The following is a 13,266-nucleotide window of genomic DNA, read 5'->3' on the forward strand; positions in this document are numbered from 1 at the left end:
TTCTGGGTTGATGCGGGCCTGATGGGGCAAAAATCATTGTCGCGGGTGGTTCTGGGTACAGCCTCACCCCTCCCTCCGTGAAAGCAGCAGACAACCGTTTTGCGCTTTTTTTCCTGGGTGAACTGTGCAAACGCCATAGCACAGCAAGCATGGACCCTGCTCAGTTCAATACGGCAATCGTGGACGTTGTAAACACCTCACACATTCTTGTGCAGTCTATGCTGAACCAGGACCTGCAAAGCCAGGCGAGGAGGAGGCGGCTACGGCAGAGCGGCGACGAGAGTGATGAGGACACGGACACAGAATTCTCTCAAACCGCGGACCCCTGCGCTTTGGAGATCCTGCTTTGGTAATGGGGCAGGTTCTAGCCATTGAACACCAATTTTGGGCCCAGGAAACAAGCACAGACTGGTGGGACCGCATAGTTTTGCAGGTTTGGGACAATTCCCAGTGGCTGCAAAACTTTCACATGCGTAAGGGCACTTCCATGGAACTTTGTGACTTGCGTTCCCCTGCCCTGAAATGCCAGAATACCAAGATGAGTGCAGCCCTCACAGTGGAGAAGCGAGTGGCAATAGCTCTCTGGAAGCTTGCAACGCCAAACAGCTACTGGTCAGTCGGGAATCAATTTGGAGTGGGAAAATCTACTGTGGGGGCTGCTGTGATGCAAGTAGCCAAAGCAATCCATTAAGCTGCTGCTACGAAAGGTTGTGACTCTGGGAAACGCGCAGGTCATAGTGGATGGCTTTGCTGCAATGGGATTCCCTAACTGTGCGGGGGCGATAGATGGTACCCATATCCCTATCTTGGCACTGGAGCACCAGGGCACCCAGTACGTAAACCGCAAGGGGTACTTTTCAATGGTGCTGCAAGCACTGGTGGATCACAAGGGACATTTCACCAACAACCACATGGGATGACCAGGAAGGGTTCATGACGCTCGTGTCTTCAGAAGCACTGCTCTGTTTAAACGGCTGCAGCAAGGGAAATACTTCCCAGACCAGAAAATAACAGTTGAGGATGTTGAAATGCCTGTCGTTATCCTGGGGGACCCAGCCTACCCCTTGATGCCATGGCTCATGAAGCCATACACAGGCAGCCTGGACAGTAGTCAGGAGCTGTTCAACTACAGGCTGAGCAAGTGCAGAATGGTGGTAGAATGTGCATTTGGCCATTTAAAGGCGCGCTGGCGCACATTACTGATTCGCTCAAACCTCAGCCAAACCAATGTCCCCTTTGTGTGCTCCACAATCTCTGTGAGAGTAAAGGGGGGAGACCTTTCTGGCGGGGTGGGAGGCTGAAGCAAATCACCTGGCCGCTGATTACGTGCAGCCAGACACCAGGGCGATTAGAAGAGCACACAAGGAAGCGGTGCGCATCAAAGAAGCTTTGAAAACAAGTTTCATCACAGGCCAGGGTACAGTGTGACTGCTGTGTTTGTTTCCCCTTGATGAACGCCCCCCCCTTGACTGACTCATTCCCTGTAAGCAATCCTCTTCCCCCTTCAATTACAGCTTGCTTAAGGAAATAAAGTCACTATTGTTTAAAAATCATGTATTCTTTATTAAAAATCATTATAAAAAGTGGGAGAGAACTGACAAGGTATCCCGGGTGTGGTCTGGGAGGAGGATAGGAGGGAAGGAAAAGGCCACTAAAACATTTCAATGTAGTGACACCTTTTTGTTGGGCTATCCATGGAGGTGGAGTGGGCGGGTGCACGAAGTCTTCCCCACGCGTTCTTACACATCTGGGTGAGGAAGACATGGAACATGGTGAGTGGTGAGTGCTGAGGGTGGTTACACAGGGGCTGCAGCAGCACTCTGTGACCCTGCTGCTCTTCCTGAAGCTCCACCAGACGTCGGAGGATGTCAGTTTGATCACGCAGCAGCCCCAGCGTTGCATCCCGCCACCGCTGATCTTCCTGCCGCACCTCTGATCTTCCTGCCGCCATCTCTCATCTCGAGCATCCCTCCTGTCCTCACGTTCACTGGCATCTCTCCTGTAATTTGATACCACGTCCTTCCACTCATTCAGATGAGCTCTTTCATTGCGGGTCACTTCCATGATTTCCGAGAACATTTCGTCTCGCGTCTTCTTTTTCCTCCGCCTTATCTGAGCTAGCCTTCAGGATGCAGTAGGGAGGCTTGAAAAGTTTGCAGCTGCATGAGGGAGGGAAAAAAGGGAGAGAAGTATTTAAAAAGATACATTTTACAGAACAATGGTTATACTCTTTCACAGTGAACAACACTATTCACCTTACATAGCACATGTTATTTCACTACAAGGTCACATTTTGCATCTTAATATTGAGTGCCTGTGGCTCTGGTGTTAGAGATCTCGCAGACACAGGTCCGGGCAGCAGAATTCAGCTTGCATGCGTCCACAGTAAGCCATTGTCTTTCGGCTTCTGCAGTCTTCATATACACAGTGCCCTCCTTTCCCAAATACCAAGCAAATCCCGTTCAGTGATGCTTCTTTCCTGTTAACATACAGCAGCAGAAGCCACCCCCCACCTCCAATTCTGTGGGATGATCACTTTACCCTTCCCCCCACTGCATGGCTGGTATCATGGAAGATCACTGCTAATCACTCCCCTTCCCCCTCTCCCCCCACCCCCACCGCGTGGCTGGTAGCAGGGAAGATCCCTGATAGCCAAACACGAAAAAGCTCAGCGCTATTCCCCTCCTCCCCTCTCCCCACTCGGCTACATGCAAAGAAGGATTTCTTTTAAGCAACAGGCAAACAGCCCAGTAGGAATGGCCATGTCTGTCCCCTTACTTAAATTCCTGAATTTCAGTCAGGTTACCATGAATGATATCACTCTCCTAAGGATAACACAGCGAGATAAAGAACGGATGCTGCTTGAATGCCAGCAATCACCGGGACCATACGCAGCTGGGCTTTGTCATGCAATGATACCCGATTACTTGCTACATGCATGGCGTGGTAAAGTGTCCCACCATGGTGGACGGAATAAGGCTGCCTTGCCCAGAAACCTTCTGCAAAGGCTTCTGGAGTACCTCCAGGAGAGCTTCATGGAGATGTCCCTGGAGGATTTCCGCTCCATCCCCAGACATGTTAACAAACTTTTCCAATAACTGTACTGGCCGCGAATGCATCCCAAGTCCTCAGGGCAAATCAATCATTAAAAAACGCTTGCTTTTAAACCATGTTTTATATTTACAAAGGTACACTCACCAGAGGTCGCTTCCATGGCTTCACTGTCTGGGCTAGTGGCTTGGGAGGGCTGGGAGGGTAATTCTGTCTGGGTGAGAAAAAGCTCCTGGCTGTTGGGGCTAACGGAGTGCTGTGTGCTCTCTGCAAGCTCGTCCTCCTCTTCCTTCTCATCCGCAGAATCCTCAGCCATGCCAAGGATTACAACCCCCACCTCGGAATCCACGGACCGGGGTGGGGTACTGGTGGCGCACTCCCCTAGAATTGCATGCAGCTCAGCGTAGAAGCGGCATGTTTTCGGCCCTGCCCCGGACCTTCCGTTTGCTTCTTTGGTTTTCTGGTAGGCTTGTCTGAGCTCCTTAACTTTCACTCTGACCTGCACTGAGTCCCTGGTGTGGCCTTTCTCCATCATAGCCTTGGAAATTTTTTCAAATGTTTTTTCATTTCGTCTTTTGGAACGGAATTCTGTTAGCACAGAATCGTCTCCCCTTATAGCGATCAGATCCAGTACCTCCCGTGCGGTCCATGCGGGGGCTCTTTTTCGATTCTCAGGAGACTGCATTGTTACCTGTGCTGATGAGCTCTGCGTGGTCACCTGTGCTGATCAGAGCTCCACGCTGGCCAAACAGGAAATGAAAATCAAAAGTTCGCGGGGCTTTTCCTGTATACCTGGCCAGTGCATCTGAGTTCAGATTGCTGCTCAGAGTGGTCACAGTGGTGCACTGTGGGATACTGCCCAGAGGCCAATACCGTCGATTTGCGGCCACACTAACCCTAACCCAATATAGTAATATCGATTTCAGTGCTACTCCTCTCATCGGGGAGAAGTACAGAAACCGGTTTAAAGAGCCCTTTATATCAATATAAAGGGCCACGTTGTGTGGACGGGTACAGCGTTTAATCAGTTTAACGCTGCTAAAATCGGTTTAAACGCGTAGTGTAGACCAGGCCTTAGATTAGAGGGGCTAGTGCCTTGCCCCTGGGTAGCGTGGGTGAATTATGTCAGTCTAAACAAGTAAAGGTGCTTATTTGGAGACAAAAGCCCAGCTCTGTGGAGCTGCTCACTTGAAGGAATGGGTCGGTGATAAAAGGGTATGTGATGCAGAACTGCCTGAGTAGAAAACGTCTTGTCTTGTGCAGGTATAAGTCAGTTCCTAACCACCCCCTGGGGTGTGTGCGGTATTATGAATGAGATCCATCTGGATGAGGAACTTGGGAGATAAACAGGGGCTGACAAACTGACCAAATGTCACACTCTTGGCATCAGAACTCTTTGTTGCCAATTGGGCCCTGCAGATATAAATACCTTATACAAGATATCAGCCCATCACCATGCTGTGCTACTCACTTCTCCCCTAGAAATTCCCTCACCCCAACGGCTCTTCACTAGCTCCTCTTTGCCGTATCTACATTTTCTCAGTGCTGCTGAAATGGCAGGGAGCAGCAGGGTCACTACTGGAAATGCTGACACAGGAAAGAGGGTTTTGCAGCTGCTTCTTGTTTAGGTGCCTGTGACAGTGCTTAAGCAAGTCACAGCCAAAATGTATTAAGCCTGTGGGGGAGGCTTACTTCCTGCGTGAGAAGTGCTACTCTCCCCAGGCCAGGCCTGGCCCAGCAGCCACCTGTGCTCTGAGCATTGGGGGAGTGGGTACTGCATAAACATGAGGACATGGTTTCTGGCCCAAAGAGCTTCCAGTCTAAAAAAATATCAGAGGGGTAGCTGTGTTAGTCTGGATCTGTAAAAGTCTAAAAAAATGTCAGTAGAAGGGTAAGAGAGGGATATGTGCATATTCATGGTACTCAGAGGCACAGCAACACACAGGACGTAGGGTGACATGCTGGCTAAAGGTACTATGTCCTGAGAGGGATATGCTCTCAATCTAGGATATTCAGCAGTAGCTGTACACTCCCATGTAATACATGGAGGCGGCGAAATGAAGCCAAACCCTGTATATGTTTTGAATGGGGGTTGGTGGGCCCTTCTCTGAGGGACCAGACCAGCTGAGCTAGAGCTCTCTGAAGTCCAGCTTGTAATGTGAGTGCTAGAGCAGGGCTTTCCTTCCAGGGCACCCTCCCATGAGTGATGGTAAGGGCACTGGCCTATCCTGATGTGCCTTCTCTGGAGGACAGAAACCTTTTAGCTCTGCATGTTGTTCTTTACTGCACGCTGCCAGAGCCACTGTTTAGAACATTCCTTTCTCCAGTGAAGGCCAGTGATTGCAGAGCACGTGGTGGGGAAGCAGGCAGTGCTGTACCCTTTTCGCAATGTAGGCTGCAGTAATTCATGGCTTTGCAGGTCGGCCCTAGGTGTGCTCTGCTTGTGCCCCATGGTGGTGCTGTGTTCACCATCACAGGCACAGCTAGCTACAGGCACAGTGGCTTTTTGCTAGAGGGGCAGAAACCCAGGCCAGGCTCTCAGGGGATTACAATTTCAAGACCCTTAACTGGCACAATTCAGCCAGAAAGGTTTTTCCCTCCATGTTTTAGACCACTAAAAGTCAGAGCTAATGAACCTATGAGTGCAGCCTCTGTGCTGTTGCCCCCAGGAGCCAGGGTGAACAGCATGGTTGGACCTTCATCTCCCACCTTTAGGAATTAGCTTCCAATGACAACAAACCCTCCCCCATGGCTCAAAATGAGTGCAGTGAGACACTGCAACAGCTGGGCACCCTGCCAGTGAAGGAACACCCTCCATGACCACACAGATCACACTAGCCACAGGCTGAGAAGCAACGTTTATTCTGGAAAGAGCGAGGGGGAGCAAGTGTGTCTAATTCAGCAATAGTGTCCCATGCTGCCTCTGCTGAGCAGGAGCCAGGACAGCGAGAAAGCTTTTACCTTTGTGCCACCGGCAGTGTGTCTCCACTGCAGTGGGGAGTGAGCCTCCCAGCCCAGGCCAGATGTACTAGCCAGGCTTGAGAGAGTGCATGACAAACACATGTGCAGAGTCTGACTAGCCCCCTTCCCAGGAGGGTGGGTCAGTCTGAGCTGAGCCATGTCTGCCTGTCTGGGGAGGGAGGCTCTCTCCCAGCCGCCGCAGGACACACCCTACATGCTACCTGCACTGGGGCTCAGCCCCAAGCTCCGTGCACATAGGCCTGGCCCATGAGGCTCCAGCACCACCAGACTGTAAACCTCAGCTCTGAGACAGAAGCCATGGGCGGGGGGGAGGAGACTACGCAGCAAGTGAAGTGCCACTGCCACCTCCCTTCTGGGGCCAGCAGCAGCCAGGATGCTGACAGATCAAGAACAATGCTAGCACCTGCAGACAGACTTTCCTTCCAGCTCTTGCTCTCTTCTCCCCACCACTCTGTTGGAATAGAGGTAGGAAATGATCTATATCATTGCCATGCCTGCTGGCTTCCACTGCACCCAAGGGAGGGCAGGGGGTTGTTGTCTACCCCATGCAATTCTTTGGTGCGTGACAGGGTTTGCATGGAGAGCGAGGAAGCTGTGTAAACATAGATCAGCTTAGCCCCTTGCTGTAAATGAGTCACACAAAGCAGTGAGTGAAATATTGATAGGCATCTGCCTGTGCTGCTAGTCCTGGAGTAGCTCCTAATGTAACTGGACAGGGGTTCAACACCCACCTCCATGGGTGGTGTCTGCCAGCCCAGGCATTTCTCCTCTCTCCCTTTAGTGCACCACCTTCCAGGGAGCTGGAGATGGGAGGCCATGTGACTGATAAGAGGAGAGGCAGGAAAAGAGAGAAGGAATGCAGCAGGGCCAGAGGAAGAACTGACAGGGGCTGCAGTACAGAGTGGAGAAAGTTTGCAGTTTGAGCTGGAGCACAAAAGGTGGTGAAGCTGGAAACCATCAAGGACTGATGTAAACATTGGGGAATTAGATGAAATTATAAAGGAACCACATGCATATGAAGGAATCCTGTGAAATCAGCTCTAAGGGAAGGTCTGACAGCCTCTGCATACACAACTGGACAAGACACTGGGAAATGGGCAAATCCTGCTGGGGCCTGGAACCAGGTGTGACAAACTGTGGGTTTTCCCTTCCCCTCTCTGCCCCCAGGGCAGCAGGTAGAGAACACACTAAGGAGCAGAGAAAGCGTTTCAGACATGGGATGAAACCTTAAGTATTCAGTGGTGGGAAGGCTGGGACGGGACCCTATTCAGGCAGCAGGGAAAGGGAACACTTGCTTGAGTTGAGGCTTTTTAAGCTGTTCATCCAGGAAGGGTGCTGAAGGAGGAGAAGTGGCTGGGGCCCAACAGTGTGTTCAGGAGGGGGATGTTCAGATGGCCTGGCCTGCAAATCACACCAGGCACAGGAAGAGAGACACATGCTCCGAGATCTGCACAGGAAGATACGTGGTTTGCACCAGGCAGCTACTGAAATGTGAATTCTGAGCAGTGAAGAAAAAGAGACGGGGATAGGAGCCACGGGGCCCATGAGGGCCCGCTCTAACCTTCAGAGCCAAGTAGCAGCAGGATACTCCTTAAAACAAACCCATCAAAATAGACTACTGCCCAGGAGATGATTGGGGGGTAGATTCTAACTTTACAGAGAAGCCAGCCTTCTGGCCAGAGGAGACGCTTTGTGCTCCTGACAACCAGCTGTGCCAGTGACGGAGCAACCGCCCTCCCACAAAGGGCAGAAAGTGCTAGTGACTGTGTTCCCACCCTCAGCTGGAAGTTAAGGTCCCTTCTCTATAGCTTTGCACCGCCCCCAAAGTTGCTGCAGGCCAAGAGCCAGGCAAGGGGCTGGGAACGCCTAGGACTAGAGCTTTTCCTTTACAGAGTGAGAAGAAAGTGCATGCAGGGGGGGCGGGGGCTGGTGCCTGGAGGAGCCTCATCCCTTCAGTTCTTCTTGCTGTTGGGTGCCCAGCTGCTGCTGAACAGACTGACTTTGCTGGCAGAGGCCATGGAAACAGAGGGAGACTCCAGCTTCACCTTATCCAGAAGGGTCTTCTTAATGGCAGCTGGGGAGACCTTCTCCTGATCCGCTAGGTGCTGCAGCTCCCTGCAGGAAGAGCCTGTCAAATCAGTGGGAAGAGCAGAACCACAAAGGAGAAGGAGGCATCTAGAGAGAAAGGAGCAGCAGAACTCTGCAGCCTTCCCTTTAAGGCAACAGCTGCCAAGTGTCAGGGAGGCCTTACGCCTGCTCACCTTGTACGAATGCAGGAAGCCTCCACGGCATTGATGAGCAGTGAGCGAAAGCCTCCACTCTCCAGGAAGTGCAGGGCATGGATGGTGGCTCCCCCAGGTGAGCAGACATTGTCCTTCAGCTGCCCAGGATGCTGCTCAGATTCCAACAGCATTTTGGCAGCACCCTGCAGCAGGACAGGGAGGGAAAACATGTGTCAGAAATAGGACCAAGAGGATTCCTAACAGCTGCAAGTTCCAGTTCCCTGCTGCTAGATGGCTGCAGTAGGCAATAGGACCCTTTTTCACATTTGCAGAGCTACTGGAAACCCAGCGCAGAGTTGCAAGTCTGTAGAGGAGTAACAGCCTTACTCTTTCCATCCCAGCCTCCCTCAAAGCCATCAGCAACTCCAATAATCTCTGGGAAATCCATCTAGGGTGATCTTTATGTGAAAAAAATGTCAGTGTGGGCCTGATTTGATCCAGTTTGCAGACTGATCTGGATGTGACAGATGTGAACTGAATGAAGTCTGGAAGAAAAAATACTGACCAGTAAGGCCTGGGCTCCAAGTCGGACAGCTAGCCTGCGGGGAAGCCCCATCTTCACACCTCCATCTGCCAGAGCATCCAGGGCTGTGAATGCCTGAGAGACCAGAAACAGCATGACAGTAATTCTGAAGTTTGGAGACTAATGTATGCTCTCAAGGCTGTGACATTCTCAGGCAGAGGGACAGTGCCCAAAGCTCTGGAGTCACTGTGGACCTTCACCACTTAAAGGGACTTGATAAAAATCACTCTTTGTTGGGGACAATCTCTTAAGCAAATGAAGATGACAGACTGGGCAGACAGGAACTCAATCCTTAGGCTCCCCAGCATGTGCTGCAAACCAAGCCTCACATCCACCCAGAGGGCCTCGGTCTTGAGCAGGGCGATTCACTCTGAGGCCATTCCATCCTTGGCCTCAGATGAAATTGCTTACAAGTGGCCCAATTAGCCCCCAGTTTTTGTAATGTGGACTCTTGTCCACTAGGCACTGAATAGAAACCTACACTCATTACTCAGAGGCCAAGCATAGTCTAGCTGTTAACAGGCTCTCGTTGAGCTGGCCTGGCTTTGAATGAGACACCTACAGGTTATAGATTACACACTACAGGTGATTAGAAATTCAAATATATCCCCTTGGTCAAATCTGCAGCCTAATCTGATACCATTTTAAGATGCAGGTGTGTTCTCAGCATTTCAGCCCCAATGTTCTCCACTTGACTTGCATAAGCCAAGGAAGTGGCACCTACATAAGCAGGGCCACTGCCGCTGAGCCCTGTAACAGCATCTATTAGGTCCTCTTCTACTTCAGTGCAGAAGCCCACACTGGCCATCAGCTGTTCCAGGAGCTTCCCATCTTCCACCTCTGCATGAGTCCCCGTGGCATAGACGGTAGCACCTTCCCGCACGATCACAGGTGTGTTAGTCATGCACCTGATCACTTTTGGGGTGGGAGAGAACGCAGAGAGTTTCTTGGGATGGGAAAGAGTTGGAGACAGAACAGGAAGGAGAGAGAGACAAAGAACCAGATTTAATACACCTTCTACATCTGGAGTAACTCCCCCTCTAGGGAACTCCCAAAGGTCAGCGGGAATCCAGCAGGGTAAAGGACCTCTACCTCACCCCAACCCCAGCCACCTCTGCAGGATGGTCCTCAAGAGTCCCTCTGTTAAGCCTTTGCCAAAGGGGACAAGCCCTTAATGCAATGTCCCTGGCAATGTAGTTGAAACTCTGTTACAGAGTGCTGGGCAGATCCATCCCATCCCTTGGTAGCAGAAGCATTATCATTCTAGCATGGCCCCTGTAGTTTCCCTGGGGACAGCTCCTGCAGACATCTAACATCATGCGTTTCCATGAATGCAGAGGGGCTGGCAGCCCTCAGCAGGGAAAGACAAGATCTATTAAAGTTTCATATGATTATGGGGAACGGACAGGGACGATGCCAAGGTCCTATTAACATAGGCCCTGATTCTGAGATGCTTCCCAGACATTGCATGACAATCTTGCAGCAGAAGGGTTGGAAAACATATGGACCTCCCTACTGGCATAAGAAGGATTCCCTGGTGGTCTTGGGCCAGAACAGACCTACACCCTTTGTAGGACAGGGACATTCCATCCGTGTCGCTGGAATGCATAGCACTCTGATTATTGCGGGCTTCCAGACTGCCCCTTACGGACCACTGCAGCCAGGGAGTATGTTAGTGACTGTTTTAGCTTATCCTGGGTATGATTAGGAGGTGCAAATAGGACCTAGTGCAACCTTTGCTCCACCAAAAATTGGCTGCAGTCCAGAAATAGGCCAGAGTCTCATGGGCACATAGTGCTTAACTCATGAGCTGTAGTGCTCTCAGTGCCAGAAATGAACATCGTACTCAACTTCTGGCAGCTGGGAGAACAAGTCAGACACCCAGACCTCCAGCCTTCTGAGAAAAGCTTTCTAAAGTTGTAGGGTATGTCTACACTGGAAGCTTTGAAGTGCGAGTGTGGTCGCGTGAGCACTGAGCATAGCTCTCCCAGTGCTCCTGGTAATCCACCTCCACGAGGGAATTGGCTCCAAGTGTTCGGAGCCTGTCTATACTAGCACTTCAAATCACCCTCCTGAGGCAGTAAGTTAAAGCACTATAAAATGTAAGTGTAGACAAGTCCTCAGTGCCCTGATTTCAAGAAGCTTCAGGTGCAGATGCATGTAGCCTGTAGTCCTATTTCCAGGCCCTCTGACCCCATCAGAGCTATGCAACACACTGTCCCTCACCTTCTCAATGGAGCTGATAGTGACACCAGCAGCACATGAGACCACGATGTGGCGATTCTCTATGTCTGAGCCAATCTCGTCCAGAATGAAGGGAATGATGGGAGGTTTCACAGCCAGGAACAGAACATCGCTGTTTTTAACTGTTTCCTTGTTACTTATAGTGAGGTTTACACCTATTTTCTGGAACAATTTGAGAGTTACATAACAGTAGCACCTCATTCCTAGAACGTCCTTGCATTCTCAGCTCTTAAAAATGGCATTTGGGATCGGGATTCAGCCAAGCTGGGTCAGCCACCAGCAGAGAATAATCTTGTTCACTAGGAGTCATACAGAGACAGACTTCATCAGGAGAAAGTACAGCAGTAACCCAGTGAGAAGAGGACAGTTGTTTTTTTTTAAGTTACCATAGGGGGAAAAGCAAAGTTACATCCCCAGCTTTTATAGCTCATGATCAGTTCCACATAGCACTTTCACTGTAGTGCAGTCATGCACTTTGAATATGTGACTATTGACTCTGTTTGTACCTTCAGATTCCCAGAGTGGTTCTCAACTGGCTTCTCTGGGCAAGAAAAATTCTTTGCCTCAAAGATGGGAACACTCACCTTTCCTGGCTCTGTGTCAACTGCTGGCAATAAGTGAACCCACCTGCCAATGGCAGGAAGTTCAGATGCGATACGATTCAGACCCAAGAGTCTTACTGAGCCAAGCAGAAAACACAACATGCAATATTAAACATGGGAGTCCTACTTATGGCCACTGCAAACATATTGAGATCTTTATGGGATTTCTGGGGGTAGGATTTTAGCTCTTACAAACACTAGAACTTACCCTCAGTCCAGATACAGTTGGGAGGTCAGTGTCTGGGGAACTTGCTGTGATCTTATGAGCAGCCAAAATTCCTAAGAAAGGGGCAGGTTAACTTCAGTTTGGGTTCCATGTGTCCTGCTTACCCCAGAGTGTCTTCACTGTTATTTATCCAGGTTATTCTGAACTTGGTTATTCCCCCACTCTTATGTTGTCCCCTCACAACACCTCTCTTCTTCTGGCTCACTGATGTAAATACTGATCCTAATGGCTCTCTACTAAAAAACCTTCTCCCATTCTCAAATTCTCAAGAACCCTGTGCCTTAGGGATGAAATACACAAATTTGCATCAAATAAATAGGGCAGTTTTAATTCACATATTTCGTTATATCAGTGCAAGTCTACCTGTGGACATGTACTTTGATATACAAGTGTCATATTTAAGTTTTGCTTACAGCTTTTTAAAATTTTCTTTACACTCCCCAGAGGGCTCACCTCCATTATTTCCATCGCTCAACTGTGTCTCCCCCAGATCCGTGGGAAAGAACAATTTTCCTTCTACAAATCTGCAGACTCCATGTAACCACCCATGAACGCTCCTGGATGCTAAACTCTGCTGCCCGACCTCCTGTTACACTCCATGAGATGCTGGGCTGCCCACCCTCCTGAGCCAGGTTTCTCAAGAAAACCCACCGCCCGCAGCCCTGCGCTGCGGAGCAGGGACGAGGCTGGAACGCCCCAGGCAATCCGGGATCTCCCAGCGCGATCCCCCTGGGAGGAGCCCAGCACCCACCTGCGGCGGTGAAGCCCCTGGCCAGGGCGAAGGCGAGCTGCCCGGCTCCTATGAAGCCCACGCTCATGGCGCGTCTGGCAGGCGGCGGGACCCAGCGGGACACACCAGGGGAGCCCCGGTTACGCGCACGGGTCCTGACCCGCTCCCAGAGCCCCAGCCCGCTGCCCACGTGGCCGCTCCGGCGAACGGAGAGTGCCGGCCCCTCCTCTCCGCGCGTGGCACTGGGACGGCGCGATAGAGCCCCGCCAATCCACGGGAGAGGGGGTGGGGCCTCGCCGGACTTTCAGCCAATCAGAAAGATGAGGCGGGATCACCTCTCAGCCCTCGCCACCCATTGGGGCAAGCTGTGTTTGGAATTGCATCATTCGCTGCCTACGAGAGCTGCAAGAGATCAACGCTCCAGACGCCGATTGTATCCCGGCATGCAATACTGTAGCTATCCTGACGGAGGGCCCGCTCTGCCTATGCGGCGCTGTGGTCTGGGCGCACGTTGCCTTCTGGGAATTGTAGTCTCGGGAGAGCAGAGGGGCTCTGCTCAGTTTTAATATGGGAACAGGCTCTGGAACGTTCTAGATTGGCCTTCCGCCCTCGCTAGAGCATCGCAC

The 13,266-nt window shown here is 51.1% G+C and overlaps 1 protein-coding gene across 4 annotated transcripts; it reads right to left on the minus strand.

The window, feature by feature from the left end:
* Positions 1–1,559: 1,559 nt before the first annotated feature.
* Positions 1,560–12,851, minus strand: PYCR1 (pyrroline-5-carboxylate reductase 1). Of its 4 annotated transcripts, none has more exons than XM_050920035.1 (7): positions 12,662–12,851; positions 11,893–11,963; positions 11,065–11,244; positions 9,563–9,784; positions 8,821–8,913; positions 8,295–8,458; positions 1,560–2,159 (listed from the first exon to the last, which is right to left on the minus strand). In XM_050920035.1, exons 1-7 carry the CDS (start codon positions 12,726–12,728, stop codon positions 2,045–2,047), a joined length of 912 nt encoding a protein of 303 aa, XP_050775992.1. In that variant the 5' UTR covers positions 12,729–12,851; the 3' UTR covers positions 1,560–2,044. The 4 variants fall into 4 exon arrangements, with proteins under 4 accessions (XP_050775992.1, XP_050775990.1, XP_050775991.1 ...); XM_050920033.1 differs by lacking the exon at positions 1,560–2,159 and adding an exon at positions 6,792–8,208; XM_050920034.1 differs by lacking the exon at positions 1,560–2,159 and adding an exon at positions 6,792–8,148 and having other exon boundaries at positions 12,662–12,848.
* Positions 12,852–13,266: the final 415 nt, after the last annotated feature.

Source organism: Gopherus flavomarginatus, chromosome 12 (genome assembly GCF_025201925.1).
Source record: "Gopherus flavomarginatus isolate rGopFla2 chromosome 12, rGopFla2.mat.asm, whole genome shotgun sequence".
NCBI lineage: Eukaryota > Metazoa > Chordata > Testudines > Testudinidae > Gopherus > Gopherus flavomarginatus.

What these genes read in the sequence shown, in the direction of transcription:
- PYCR1 (XM_050920033.1), bottom strand. Translation starts at nt 12,728, where the DNA reads ATGAGCGTGGGCTTCATAGGAGCCGGGCAGCTCGCCTTCGCCCTGGCC. An exon ending in TTGGAGCCCAGGCCTTACTG is followed by an intron (nt 8,459 to 8,820) that starts GTCAGTATTTTT and finishes GTCCTGCTGCAG; the next exon opens with GGTGCTGCCAAAATGCTGTT. An exon ending in GCTTCCTGCATTCGTACAAG is followed by an intron (nt 8,209 to 8,294) that starts GTGAGCAGGCGT and finishes CTTTCTCTCTAG; the next exon opens with ATGCCTCCTTCTCCTTTGTG.